We start from the raw sequence: 15760 nt of genomic DNA on the forward strand, positions 1-15760 counted from the left end.
TAAGCTTCCATGTAACCTATGTCAAAGTGAGAAGAAAAAAACAGTTCTCTGTAATGAGGCATAATTCGTAAGCTGTCAGAAGTTTTGTGAAGTTTGAGGACGCATTGTTATCTGCACGGTGGCACAACGATATTAACGATCTGCGTGAAAAACTTCAAGCAGCGATTCTAGAAGCGTTAAATAGTGCTAGAGTTATTGTTGACATAGATTCAAAACGACAAAATGTTACGCATTCAGTTTTCACTTGAAGTCTTCGGCCTAATTGGAAGCCACTGCGCAACGGCGTCCTTAGCTGTTATGATGCCTCCTCAATGTCAGTGACACTGCAACGTCCTCGTGCGGGGATCTGTTTAAAGACCTCGGGCGTTCATTGGAAGTTTTTAACCTTGATGTTTAAATGAATCTTTTACGCCGTATCAGTGATGTAATCCTCGACTACTCTATCACAACACAGGTTATTCAATGCCTCTTGCAATACTATCTTCCCAAGGTTTGACTTAAATAATACCTGTAAAAAAACTCAGTCATGAGCATTAAGTGAATGAAGGGCTGATCGCTTCTCTCTGTCTCTCTGAAGTTTTCTAGACGACTTGACGACACTCTGTTTTCCAATCCACTGACTCGTTAAACTCGTTAAACTTAGCTTTTAGTTATCAGTCAATTTTCTCTTAAATTTTGAGCGCCTCCATATTGAATGTAACAACTCACAGTGTTCCTATACAGTTCTTAGACGGCGCAATGTTATAACAACGAATTCAAGTAACTGATTCCAGTAATACTACTCTAAAATATGTGCCATCATTCACTTTAGAAGCCCCTCTTCATATGTCATTCTCTACGCTTGCGTGTAGGCCTATATATATGCCTTGAACGCCAGTGAACCGTTTTCACTTTGCGTTTCCTATGTCAACAAATACATGGCCTTTTCCCCCAAGTCAAACAACGTTTGTAAAACGTCAATGTTCGTGCCGAGCTCGGATGAGCTGAGCTCTCTCTAAATATACGTTTACTTACGTCAAAAATTCCAGCGTGATATTTTTATAGAAAATATATTCATAAGAGTTTCAGTGATTCCTTCGCACGGCTTATGGCTCTGTTTTCTTGTTGAGTTCTTCTTTAAGCTACACAAGTTGACAGAACTCACTGGCGCGCAGCGACACAGTTTTTTTCACTCTCTCTCCTTGCTATTTTTGTTTTGCAGTGTATTATACAAAAAATAAATATGCCTACGTTTCATGTCTTTTTTTACACACTGCGACAGGCCTAGGACGGCAAATTGTGGGGTACTTAAAGTGTCATTAGTATGATGAATTGTTTAAGTATAGTCCCTGAGAGCATAGGCGTGGTACTAGTCAAAGAGACATCGCAGCAAGGATTTTTTTTTACCATCACTCAGTTCAAACACATGCACTATGTAGTTGTGAAGTTTATAGAAAAAAGCCCCAAGCATTCTCGGTCCAGTGCGCTTGGGTGGTTTACCAGGGTTTACTCTTGTTGATTCTGTTAACAAAACTTTGGCTTAAGATGCCTTTTGAAGTTGACAATCTGACTGTGGTGACACGGCCACCGACCCGTCAAATGCGATGACGGGGTGTCGAGTTAGTTTCTCACTGGTCAAGCCAAGTCCTCTAGTTGATCCTTAATGTCCTGGCAAAGAAGTGACTTATTGCGACGTACAGTACTTCGATCAATTGCTATGACGAAAAAGCTGCGACAGTGCAGGATATTTACAGCAATTGCATTGTTTTGAACTAGACTCTTTGTCGAATTAATCAAGCCGAGTTTAGATCTATGCTTGGTAAGCATAAACAATCCTACAAACGTGAATGGGTTCTCTGGGCGTCTCTATTTTATTTGCACGGCTCCTATTTGCGCCGCTCCTCTTCAAACAAGAATCTATAAAGTATTAGACACAATTAAAAAAGCTGATAATGGTCATTCGTTGTTCAAGTCATTTCCAGATCGCCTTGACCCGCAGAGTAACAGATTTTAACATTATTGAAAAAGGTATATCCACGTGAATCCAGGAATCGGGTCGCATTCCACGTTTTTAAAATCGCCAAACTTGCACATTATCAATCGAACGGACGGTTGATTTGACGTCTTCGGTCTCAACCGTCAATCACGTTTCGACTGACCGATTGCGTTAAACATCTGCCAGGTCAACAAACACATTCTTGGTAAAAGAATTGCGTTTTATGGGTGACTCGCCAAAGAAGTGCGGTACACGTCTCCTTTTCCTTTCCTAACAGAAACATGGACTCGTCGTCACCTTGAAGCGCACTCCAGTGATCGTCGTCCGGGTCTACTCAAGACGATCGCTCAGTTAACTCGACACTTTGAGAGTCTGTCAATCACGTTTCGATTGACCGATTGCGTTTAGCATTAGCGAGGTCAACAAGCACATTCTTATTAAAGGATTGCGGCACGTAGACGACTCGCCACCCATTCCTCTGGTAAACAGCAACAGAGACATGTCGCCGCCTTGAAACACATTATTCCCTCACGCCTTTAACTGTGCGCTAGAAACGGACGACTTCTCACCGGAATGGAAAACAAGAGACGTTAACTTGTGCCCGCATTCAATCGGTGACAAAGGGTTTTTTTTTCTACCTGCAGCTGAATAATCGAGGAGTTGATATTCGCTGTATTCCGCCTAACTCACTGAATATTATATGTGTCACCAACTGCAGTGGTGTTTAAACTTGCAACAGTGGTCCCTCCTCTTGGAAAACGAAAGTACCTTTCTACCTCTTCCATTTCAATCGTCATCAATTCTTTGATCAAAAGCGTCCCTGGAAGGTGTGCCTACATTCGTCGTCAGCAGTAGCACAGGGATAAACACGACGACACTAGTAGAGTTACTGGTACTTAGTAATTGGGGCCATATTTCACCCTTTCAAAAGATTTTTTATCCGCGTTATCATCTGCACTTTGAGGCATCTCCAAATCACTGATACTTAGTGCTAATATTAAATGGGAAGGTTTTGTCTCTTTTTTATTCTTTATTTTCTTATCTGATGTGTTGAAATAATTACCAATTAACTTTGATCAAGGTCACTTGTTCATAGAATCGCGCAGTTGCGCAGCCCTTTTATACTGATCCGCATACTTTCGAATTCAAAAATTAAAATGAAGAGAAAAAACACACCTCCTATGTCGAGTGCCAATCCTGCGCAAGGGTTACATATCATTTACCTACTAGAGTGACAACATCTTCTCTAGAATGGCATGATTCAATAAAATACCTTTGACAGGCACAAAAAAGAGCGATTTTCTTTACGCGTACGTGAGCATGTCTGTCGCGTCTTAGGTCAATTGGTGCGTTAGGTTTTTTTACGGGTGTTTTGCATACCTGGAATTATCGTGTCATTGGTTTATTTTCATTTCTCTCACGTTGCCCACCCGCACCCCCCGTATATTTTAACAGGAGGATATATGATGTTAGCACACCCCTCGTCCGTCTTTGAATAACAACGATATCGGAAGATTTATTTCATGATTCATTTTAAAAATCCATTATAGTTACTTGAATGGATCATACATCTGTTACATATAGCACTGTTTTAACATGTACAGTGATTTACATTTTTGATTTAGAAATCAACCTGCATTTTAGAACGTACATACTTTAACTTCCCTTTTCCTTCATTTTTCAATAATGATGTATTGTCACCAGATGGAATAAAGAAAACCGTGATATTTCGTGCATTCGACCGTTATTGAAACATGTTCATGTATATAGATAACAATGGCGGCGTAAAAGCCGTGATTCGCGATGCGAGAACAACGGGAAATTTTCATCAGCTGCGTCGAATTGCAGCTGGTTGTGCTGTACGTTGCAGCAGTTGGGTAAAATGCGCTAGATGAGTTTCGCTGTAATCTCCCCTGGACCCCCCTCCCCCCTCTCCCCCTCTCCCTCTCTCTCTCTCTCTCACACACACACACAAAAGTGACTAGCCTTAGACAAATGTGTTTTTTGTCTGGATTCTTCACCTTTAACTTTACTAATAATCAAAGCTGGACCAGGGGGGCTGGGGGGGGGGGGGTCGAGACCTGCTAGAGAACGAGGGTGGCATCACTATTTATCCATAAAGTAACGACATGTACTCACTGGTCACTCAACCATTGACAGTTAACGTATTAAGGCAAAATCAACGTAAAATAACTCCCATTGACAACAAGCGAGTAATCGATATTCCAAACTTACCCGTGTTATCGTAACTGGGTGGTAAACAAACATTATAAAAATATTTTGTAGCGGAGCCAACTCTTCCTGTTTACGTCTGCCACCAGATTTTTAATCATTTTCAATGTATTTCTTCTTATTGATAAAATGAAATATTAAAGACCAAGACTGTTTGTTTTTATTGAGTGCAAATCAACAAGTAGGCCTATAATTTGCCTTTATGGCCGATCTTCGAGATTTTTATTTCTTCGTTTTGATCAAAACCCCGTCCTGTAAAAACAACATAATTACGACTTACAGAAAGGGGTAGTTTACTGGTGCATTCAACTATATACATTTTACATGATTTTACAACATATAAAAGTTCAATGTTCACGAAGTCGGTAATAAGATACGAGAGAAAGGGTACACGGGTGCCAATTGCGAACACCACACGCATAATGATTGATGCAATTTTTTAATCAATATTTTAAAACAGAGGGAAGTCCCCTCCACCCCACCCCACCCAGCCCCTGGCCTTCACCACTTCCCCTCTTTTAACTCTCAATCGTCCACTGGAGTGTCCAAAATGTATGCCAGCGCACCCAGGGCATGGGGTACTTGGTGACCCCAGCTGTCAGCTGGAGTAATTAACCAGAACAAGCAATTAGACACCCCGGACAGACGATACCAGATTCTTGTGGGGATCCTATAAAACTGGGAATGGCCATTAGCGCGATAGTGCAACAGACAGCTGGCGGACGTGATCGAGAACCTTGAGGTGGCAAGACGCTGGCGGCGTGGGTAGATGCGTAAACGTGTTGATGTTGTTGTCTCTATGGCAATCTGCCATTGGTTAAGTTTTCTTGAGGTCAAGCTGCCCCTAAGCAACATGATTTCTTTTCGAGTGGGAATCCATTTGGTGTAATATTACTGTGACAAATGAGTATCTTTACCTAACGCTATTGACTACCGTTTATATTTTGCGTATTTGTCCCAGTCTTGATTGCAAGTAATAATCGTTAAGCAGCGTGCGGCACTGTCTGTTATTTCCCAATGTTGATAAACAGTATTTAACGGAAAACAAGGTGCTTGACGTATTTACTGTAGGAATAGGGACTTTCTTGGTGCAAACCTCCAGCTAAGGCTTCCTTTTCATTCTACCCTCTCTCTCTCTCTCTCTCTCTCTCTGCCTGAAGTTTGTCAAATGCTCCCCATAGCATTTAATGAGAATCTGTAATTCTTTTATGCTTTTTATCACACGCACAAACACACCCACAATTCTTGTAAGAAGTTTTTTTCCTTTGGCAGATTTAAGAAGTTCTTAACATTATTACAGATCAACAAGATTCGGCTCAGTTTTCTATTTTTCTTGGCAGACTTGAGAATCAAAGTGACATATAAACTGCAAGAACCAATAACATGTACTCCCCCACCCGATTAAGTCCCTCGATTTATGAATATAAATTTCTGCTGGCATTTTGCAGAATTCTTTAGGATATATATCCAGGGTACAGTTACAGAGGTCCATTATTTTGGATAATGTTCAGCTCCTAAGACGAAACTTATGTTTAAATTGCCATGAAAATATAACGATGATATTTTATCTAACCGCTTTGATTCATTTCATTGTTTATAATGTTAGCGGTAGATGAGTTTTCAGGCAAAGGGTATACAACTGCATTACGTGATTTTGGATAATTGATATGTTAGCCTTCTTCGAGGTTAAAGTTTCAGTTGGCACCTGAAATTCTAGAGTAGCGACGAGAGTTCATTAAATGAGTGGTTTTGTTACCGGTTTTGTTGAGATCTGTAATGCAGCAGGCTGCCAGAGTACACGATTTTGCCTAAAAGCCATTCTCCTCCACGTACCCTGATAACTTGAAATAAAGATTTTAATTAATTTTTATCAAAATAAAAATAATGGAAGACTTTTTCTTCGACCTAGTTTGTTTATCTGGTAATTATTTCACTGTTTCATATTTATATCTTTCTTTGGTGAAAAGGCATTTTCAAAAAGGCATTCTTATTGTAGTAAAATTTACGTGGAGCACGTGTTATATCCAGAACCTATGACAAGTTCTGATGGTAAGTCAGTAGTTAGGAAGGTAATCCAATATGTCATCGTATACATTTGCCGAAAAAGAAAGACGGGAAAAAAACTGAAGTGAGAGGAAGTCGGCAGTGATGTTTCCGTCCAGAAACAGATGTTTGCAGTTAGTTGTTCAAGGGCAATGTTCAACGACATGTGCTGAGATGTTATCACTGCCGGCTGGCGTTAGTCTTGCGCAACGTGTTCTAGTGCATCAGACTTTTTACGTTCTTGGTCCCTTTTCCGATTCCCGATTTCAGTTATAGGCAGATTATAAAAAAAACAAAACACAAGCGGTTCAACTTTCAAAAATCCAGTATTCGTTTTATTTGTACTGGTGGCATGCACAGAATATATAATGTGTACTCAAATTGTTGCGACAATTTAATAGTAGTTTTAAGAGATAAAAATGTATCTTGAGTCGCACCCACACGCTTGCAACTACATCAAAGTGATCTGGATAACCCCAGCAATATGTCAGCAATTAAAGTTGACATTTAAGTATTTTAGATTATACAACAAAACTAAACAATTTAGATTGAAAACTTTCGAGACGTTTTAACTTGCTATAAACAAAGATATACAGGACGAAGTTTAATCCCTGCAAAAATGATACTAAAAATTTCTATGTTTCCATTTCCTCATTTCATTTTTAGTTCTCATTTTATCTTTTATTCTAACTTATTTCATGTTTTAGTCTTTATTTATTTTGATGTCATTACTCGTGTATTTATAATATTTTTTGATGTCATTACTCGTGTATTTATAATATTTTTTGATGTCATTACTCGTGTATTTATAATATTTTTTGATGTCATTACTCGTGTATTTATAATATTTTTTGTTCACAAATTATGTTTCATTTTACTTTTTCATAATTATTTTCAAGAGTTTATCGTTATCGTAACATCTCTCTACGTTGTTGAACTTGGTAAAATTATTTCATATCACTTAAAATGGAACGATGGTAGGATCTCCAGAGCAATAATGCATGCCGCATTTCATTTCTTCCGCGTCTACAAATGTCACTTGTTAATTCCGAATAGCAAATTTTGCCAAAATAATACCTTTATCTTTTGGCTTATTTAACTCCTAAGGTCATATCTTTTATCTTCAAATAATTCCGGATTTCATAATGAAATATGTGATCGCGTGCGGAATTAAAGTTTCGATGCCGCTTTCCAAACTTCAGCCTTGGAGGCGTAACCGGAATGGGCCCCAGTTTCAATATGTAGGCCTACTTCGCTTACACTATCTACACTGAAACAGCTCAACAAACTCACAAACAAATCACGTTTTTAAACAGAACATTTTATTTCGAATACTGTACGTATTCAATTACAAAAAAAAATCATCACAGTTCACTTCCTATTAGGAGACTTGTCTCTTGGAGGAGGTCTCTCTCGTAGGCAATATCACAGTCAAAATTTGTTGTTTTTAACAACAAAAAAAAAGTATATAATAAACACGTCACAACCACGTTAAATAAGAATTGTCTTAAAGACGAATAAGTTAAGAGAGTATGAATAAAATATTAATAAATACCACACATGTTGGACGAAGACGTGAAATTTTCACAATAAATTACGTCAATTACAATAACTTAAATAAAAAACCGTTGCAATAAATTAAATGGATACACTTATGAATATTATACATTACAGCACTGTATATGAGTAATCTCCTGTCACAAACGCTAGCCTTAACTCCAATGGACCGTAAGGACAACTGACAAAAAATAAATGAATTGCGGAAACATAAAACTTGGCTCACGGAAGCCCATGTTTCCATGCACGGAGAGAGACATAAATTGGGTATGATTTAACAGAGCTTCCGTGCATGTCCACATTTTTGAGAGGCCCGGCCGAGACTCGTCGTACTGCCAAAAGATATTCCGCAGATTTAGTCGGATAAGAGATTCCTATTCGATTGTTGGTTTGAAAACAACACCGTATTTTTTAATAAATACGGAATATTAGAATTGTTTGATATCCCTACACATCGTCAGTTCCCTGATTTTATGAATTCGTTTTTGGAAGGAATTACTCATGCGTTATATTAAGATTTCTAAAACTGTTTCTACATGTACCTCTAACTCTACTACTTCGACTAATACTTTTCTTCTACTTAATCTGCCTCCTATTCTATTTCTTAAAAATAATACTAATAACTTATCATTTAAAATGGCACACGCTCCCATCCAATCGGATGAAAAAGTCCGTCTTGTTCGTCCTCGGAATTTTCCGTCGCCCGTCGTTGTCGTGAGTTTCCATGCGTCTTCTCTTCGTGTGGTACGAATCCCCAGTTCTCCCATCCCTCGGCGTGGAACAAACCGTCCTTCTCGGGCTTGGCGGCCCGCCTCACGCGGATAACGTCGGGGTCGATGGCGGCCAGACGACTCATTATGGCCGATTTCTTTTTAGATTTTAGTCCTTCATCTCCCAGATTCATTCTGGACATTCTGAACCTTTTGCTTGGGATTAAAATCACGTGAGGATCTATGGGGCGAAGACGGGAGAAATATTTAGAAAGAGCACCAGTGCTTCTTTTAAATATTTGAATCACTTCGGGGTCAATATTTGAATCATCGTCTGGGATGTCTCTTTTTCGTAGGACCTGTATTACAGCGGGGTCTATACTGCTGTCCTTGGTAAACTTTGGGGATTCAGTGCTCCTTGTAAACACTTGAATTACACCAGGGTCAATGCGAGAAGCGCTGTTGGGACGCGTTTTTCTTTTAACAACCGATACAACGTGAGGATCGGTCACTTCTACAGCGTCACCGTCCACTTCTCTCTTCTCGCGGTTGGCCCGACCGTCGTCGCTGCTAACGCGGTCTCGATTGTAATCGTTGGGTAATAAGTCCTCAGGGAAGAAGTAAAGACCATCCCACGCCGCTCTCTTCATGCGGTATTCCCTGACAATGACACCGCTCTCCTGGTCATCACCTGAGAATAAAAGAAAATGACAAATTTAACCACTTTCAAGTATTTATTTTTAGCATTAAGAGCCGGCTACCAGAAATACAGTCGCGTGTAAGTCTCACTTTAAGTTCAAACAGACGCAGGAGTGACGGCCAAGATGAATAAAATGAAGATTTATTACCGTTGGTGATCTTTTTGTTACATATAGCAAAGATGACTGTTTGGTATATAAATAGAACCTAGCCTTGGATAAGTTGTCTTCTGCTTGATTGTGTACTTTTTTTTCACTCTTTTCAATTAATTTGTATGGAAATTTAATATTTGAGATCTCAACGAAAACTTTTGCTTTTTTTAATTTCATAAATGTCGAATATAGCGGACTTCGTTCGTTAAAAAAAGTTCTAAGATTCAACCACTTGGCTTTTATACATAGCTTTTTAACACATTTCATTTGAACTGTTCATAATAAATTTTAAGTTTCTTTCATGTGCTGCTATATTTTGTAATCCTTACAAAGCCCCTGCAATTTGTACTATGACTGAGCTCAATGTTTGTCGTTAGGATAAATACTAAACTATTTACGCTTACAGTTGATATGTTAAGGGTAACAAACGAGAAAAAATTGAATTGAAGACTTCAGTAACACACTAGTCGTTGCAGAATCGAGTGAAAGTAACTTACCTAAAACTTCTCCCAGCGTTAACGTTGGAGCTGCTGTGCAGAGATGAAAACACAGTACAACCAGCACGCTAAGAATGATCCAAGTATCTCCAAAAATCACCATATCTGTAAGGAGACAAATTTACAACTCAGTAAAACAATGAACATAATACACGTACACCAGCCAAGGCGTCAATTCTCTTGCTGCAAGCGAAGCAGAAATGAGCGCGTTTGGCGGAAAAAACACGTTTTATACCGCGAAGTTATTTCACCAAGCGAAGAAAAAAAATACAGATATTTTCCACTTCTCTCCCTGTGTGTTTAAACGAGACCGCATGCTCACCGTTAAGCCCATCCCAGAACGCTAGGAAAATTTGATTGACAGATCCCAAGGTTAAATTCTAGCTGGTCATTTTGGAAAAAAATCAAATCATGTATAGTGACCGATTATTGACTCCGTGATTTGCTCGTTATGGGCCATTACGTGCATTCCTAAAATATTTTATGCGAAGTTTTAATCGCAATTCGGAAATTAAGATAAGTGTAATTGTCCATTTCCTCCACTATGTGTTGTGCTAATGGAGCAGTATGAGGCCTGATGTTTTAGTTCGACTAGAAAATTGTGTTAACTGGAGACATTAGCCCCAGGGTCAGTGTCTTCAGCAACCACTGTAAAACACTAGAAACGTGCGAATGCGACATTTATGTAATCTACGATACAAACGCGCGGTGCTACAACACGTGGCAGTTTGCCCGCTGCTGGAGAGAAGCGGCAAGTTATCTTAAGTCTCAGGGAAAAAAAAGGTCTCACCTTGCCTTATGTTTCTTGATTTTTTTCTATCGGGTAATATCTTTCCAAGTTGTTCTCTCAAATTCAGTGCTTTCTTGTTGCTGTCTCGCTCTTGAATATCTTCAAACTAGAAGTCACCTCCAGGAATTAAAACGTGTTCCAAATAGATACCGGCTTAAAGTCGTACCTAAGGTAATACCCTTGTAGGTTCTTAAGATTTAATCTGGCGACTTGAAGAAAGAGGGGAGAATTTTATAGAGCAGCGCCTTGAGTCATGGCGGCTAAATATAGCAACGCTCAGTAGGACACGCGAGGTAAGGCGAGACGCAGTACAACGCGGATGGGGAATCCCTTATTTGACGTAGGCGTGGCCTCCGCCACAGGAGCGTCCGGTACTGTTAATCTGAGTCGCTTCAATCAAATTATCGTCGATCACAGGTTGATTTTTACAGGAAGCCAGTTTTGTGGAGTTCGCCACTTTAACAATAAACGCTCAAGTGTCTGAAACATCAGTCTCTTAAGTATGAGGAAGTATTAGTCTGCGGTGACCTACGTGGGGAGTGGGGAAAACGGGTTATGCATGGTTACATACAAAGTCTTGGGGTATACCACTAAGATTATAGAGAACATTATATTTAATTATCTAATAAAAACCAATTTGTCAGCTGAACCGAAATCTTAATCGGAAGAGGACCGGGGACAATCAACGTAATATATCTCAAAGGGTCCAATTTTATGCCGCCTAAACGTCTAACCGAATATTAGGTTTGCCACGAAAACGCAAAACATACGCTGGCTGTTCCAAATTTTATGAGCATTGCCTGAGACGGGTTGACATGGCACACGTGTGAAGAAGTGTTTAAGAAAAAACGACGGGTATTATTAATTGAGGAGTGTGGCACATTTATTAAAACTGTTCGACTTCATCACCGGCAATAATAAATCATCGCTTTCTGGAAGTCTCGAATTTTGTGATTTTTGGCATTGTGGTTATTGCTTATGATTTCATCACTTCGCCATGATTGAAAGAAACCACGGAACTTTTTTATGTGCGTTATGACGACAATCCGCGTAAAACATTTCATTTTCTCTGACGGTTGTGCAATGCACCTTTTCTGGTTTTAGAAATATATGATTAAGTCGAGATGCAAATTTAAGGCCAAATTCACACCATGCTCAGAAAGTTCGATTTCGAATCGATCCTAGTTATTGTACAGCGCGTACGTCTCTTGTGGTCTAACCGACGTGTACATTGGATATTGTACAGACTCTAAGGGATTCACATTAAGCGTTTTGCGCTTCGTGGGAGTCGCAACATCTAGATCACAATAAATACACTGTACTTTAGCTAAGTGAGCTGAAACGAGGCCAACCTAATGTAGATCGATTCGGGTGGAACTATCATAATCTAGTGTGAACGTCATGGTATTATGTCTCATGTAGGACGTATCAGACGTTGACTGGATCATATGGTTCATACACACATTCAGGAAATATTGTTTTCCTAACAGACGCATTATAACCCACTAGCCGTAAGATAATGTCCTTTACGTGACAAATTCATTTCAAAAACTGGACACGCGCGTGTTTAATTTTATCCCAGGTTATTACAATAAAGCTAACAGGCGGGCTCTGCCTCGCCCAGCGCTTCCTCTGCCAGAATTGAGTTTAAGACCTAAAACCTGTCAAAGAACAAGTTAAACCCGAGACTTGTAAGCCTTCTTGTCACGCGCTTTTTTTTTTTTTTTTTTTTTTTTTCACTGTTTATTCTGTGTTTCCTTGAGGTACTTGACTTGAGTTTCCTGTGCATGTCAAATTGTTAATTTCTAAGATCGACCCTAATAAAGGTCTTTTTTTTCTAAAATCACTTTTTTCTACTTAATGATGTGCAAAAGACATAGCCAGAACTTTCAAAATACAAATTAGTACATCGTCGATTTGAACTGCAGTTTTACTTTCGATTTCAAATTAATTTTCATTTTTGTTTGCGTACATCAAACAAGAAAAAACAACCAAACTGTATTGGCGACGGGAAATGAGTCCTTCATCTACTCAGCTCAAAAAGGTACATTTGTAAAGGAATACACACTACTTTTCTAAAAATATAATGGCCAGAAGGTAAATTTCGGCAATATAACCCGAGTGCGTTGCAAGTGAATACACAAGGCATTAGTGTGTCCGCAATAAGGTCTCATGTACCTTATCACGCTCATTGATTGTGCCAGTGCTTTTATGAATGTGAGTGTCCGTGCGTGTCCGTGTGTGTGTGTGTGTGTGTGTGTGTGTGGATGTGTGTAGGGTATGAGAGAGAGAGAGAGAGAGAGAGAGACGAACGTCTCAAAATTCAGTTCCACGTAATCTTTTTTCAGCAGGATCGTTTTCATCCCAAATTAAAAGTACAAAGAAAAACCCAGACAGACTTTGGGCATGTACGCTTCCTCTAATTTTCTGTCTGTTGTTATTTGCTTTGGTTAAACCAACGAATCCGCATCCTAAAACAAGCATACAGACATTCATTTCCTTTATCATCATCATTCTGATTTTTATTCGTACATGTAATATCACAATGTCTATATCCTGAAGACTGTTGCGTCATTGCTGACAGCTTCAAGATGGAAGCCACGGATACGTGTAACATTCACTTGACGTATACAGGGTATAGGTTTCGAGTCACAGTTTACTTGTATATTTTGGAAATTCTTCAATAAAAAGGGGGTAAATGTCCATAGTAATTTTGAGCTGGTGTTTCTCTGGTTTCTTAAATCTGTGAAAGACGTGGAAGCGTTCTCATGTTGGTGGCTTTTCATGTTATCCATGTAACATCATTTTTACAACCCCACCCCTTGTGTCAGTAAGTTTTTTGTTACGTGAGATAAAAAAAGAGAAACTGCTCAGAGTTAAGCCACGGTGCTGCGTGTAAAAGAGTTGCACTTTTACAAACTGCCACTTTGCGTTCAGTTAAAAATGTTATGTACAAATTCTTTCACACATTTCACACATCTAGATCTCCATTAAAAAGAAGAATGCTTTTTAATATTATTCTGCAAGCGCAATTAACCCAAACGCAAACCCATTGAGGATTACTAATTTTAACTACCTGCCATCCATGTTACGGTCCTTCTCCAAGTTGTCATTCTGGAAAACATAGTTCTGGCACTTAATCAAAGCTAATTTTTTCCCTATAATCAAATCCGAATTATTTCAATTAATAGTATGTTTTATGCAGAAAGTAATACAAATGGAAACCTCGAATATTATGCACCGCACATATTGCTTCGCAGCAAAGGAATACTCGGCACGTATTGAGGGAATATGGCAACCAAGATAGATGGGGTGATTTTGCTTTGTTTTTCCTTTTTGGCTTTCAATCAATGATGTAATAATTAATAATGTAGTTAATAATGAAACAGGAACTACGGAAAGTTTTCCCAAAACAATTTTTTCCATAGTTGAGGGCACATTCCCAGGAGGCTTTTATACCATTAACGTAAAATGTCTATTCAATTTTCTCTAATCAAAATTGAATATTTTGTGCATATCAGTTATCGATGTAGTATACCTTTTGATGTGAGATTAAATTATATATGCATTAAATGTGAAAAGGTGAAAGTCTCTGCCATACGTTTGGAAAAAGACGCCCTACGCGTGGCACAGTGTATGTGCGAGTTAATCCGATGGAAACCTCGAACATCATACGCTATGTGCGGGGTGCTAGGTAAATGTAGTAGAAAAATAACAGTACCACATTGTCTCACAAAAAATAAAAACGGGTAGTTGTCTGTGGAGGTTTGCAGTTATTATAGTAAAAACTGGTGACGGGTCAGTCAGTTACTGTCGAAGTTGAATAGAAAAACACACCTGGCAAGTTAAAATGTGACCTTTGTCCTCTTTTACAGCGATTTTTTTCCATTCCATGAGCGGTGTTAAACGATTTTGCTACAAAGGTAAAAAAATAAGACCGAAAATGATTTGTGAAACCAGCTTTTAACTCAACTCAGACACCGTACTCATCCAACTGACCGAAGTTGCAATAAATAAAGTTCATTTTTGTTACCATCATTATCATGTATGCTGCATCCTTTGTACGAAAATCCAATAATCTACCCTGTTCAAAATTTCCATTTTTGCCTTTATTGATTTTTTAAATTTAATTAATTAATTAATTAATTAATTAATTAATTAATTAATTTTACTTATTGCCACGATTTTTCAAGTATCCTTTTCAAAGGATAAAAAAATAGGTACGCATTTACCAGGTAATTTCCACGATCTGTATTTGAGCAATTTATGATGACGCATCTTGGGTTGACTTTGAATTTAAAAAAATGCAATGTCTCACAGGAACGTTAAGGAAATTGATCTTTTTTTCTTTATTTCTTAAGTTATAAAAGAAAAAAAAATCTGTTTCCAATTATTAAATGAATAAAAATGAATAATAAGAACAGCGTGAGGATTTAAGGATACAGATAGTATAAAAAGTCAAATTTAAAAGCAACAAAGACATTGAGGGAGTAGGTCTAGATACATTACTCATAAAAATCACAGTAATCGCGCGCACAGTTTTGTGCTGCAGATTTTGTGGTTAGAGCCCGTTTAGGAGTGAAAATATTTTTCTTAAGGGCGTATGTTGGGGTTGCATACCATATCGTCCCACCCCGATCTGCTAATATATTGGTTATTCACTCAAAAAAAACGTGATCCTTGCATTGGCGGAACACAAAAACTAACCATTTCAGAGAAAAGTTTTTTTCTTCTTATTGTCAGGGACAGATAAATGTGTATATTTCGCATAGTTTCGCTCTTTTGAACGCATATGAAACGAGGTAACAAGCAGGCCGAGCGTTTCACCGTCCACCACGTCCAGCGAGAGCGTAACCACCCTACAGCATTTATTTCATTTTTAACACGTCCGCCTGTCTGAGTCATCTTCCGGTATATGAGCTCTCCTTTATTTGGAGTACGAAAGGATATCCGCTACAATAACAGCATGGAAGCTGAGGTAAGAATTTTGTTTTGTTAAGAAAATCTGATTTATTGATCTCCGGCGCAGTCGATCAGACCTGTTATGCCTTCTTATTCTCAGCATTGTAATTGTCTGTGATTTTAATGTAGCTGAATGGCGTTGG

The 15760-nt window shown here is 38.6% G+C and overlaps 2 protein-coding genes across 3 annotated transcripts in view; one reads left to right on the forward strand and one right to left on the reverse strand.

Annotated features, from left to right (window-relative positions):
- Window positions 1–7550: 7550 nt before the first annotated feature.
- On the reverse strand, window positions 7551–10890 carry LOC106174741 (uncharacterized). 2 transcript variants are annotated; one of them, XM_013556417.2, is made up of 3 exons: window positions 10661–10890; window positions 9866–9970; window positions 7551–9208 (listed from the first exon to the last, which is right to left on the reverse strand). In XM_013556417.2, the coding sequence occupies exons 2-3, from the start codon at window positions 9966–9968 to the stop codon at window positions 8439–8441; spliced, it is 873 nt and encodes a 290-aa protein (XP_013411871.2). In that variant the 5' UTR covers window positions 9969–9970; window positions 10661–10890; the 3' UTR covers window positions 7551–8438. The 2 variants fall into 2 exon arrangements, with proteins under 2 accessions (XP_013411871.2, XP_013411870.2); XM_013556416.2 differs by having other exon boundaries at window positions 10656–10889.
- A 4583-nt stretch (window positions 10891–15473) lies between these two features.
- LOC106174755 (ras association domain-containing protein 1-like) overlaps window positions 15474–15760 on the forward strand; it is a 52233-nt gene continuing 51946 nt past the window's right edge. The window contains exon 1 of the mRNA XM_013556432.2: window positions 15474–15633. The gene's annotated coding sequence lies outside the window, so the exon portion shown is untranslated. The remainder of the gene's footprint in view (window positions 15634–15760) is intronic.

The sequence above is a fragment of the Lingula anatina genome, chromosome 6, assembly GCF_051362555.1.
Source record: "Lingula anatina isolate TDL-2025a chromosome 6, LinAna3.0, whole genome shotgun sequence".
NCBI lineage: Eukaryota > Metazoa > Brachiopoda > Lingulata > Lingulida > Lingulidae > Lingula > Lingula anatina.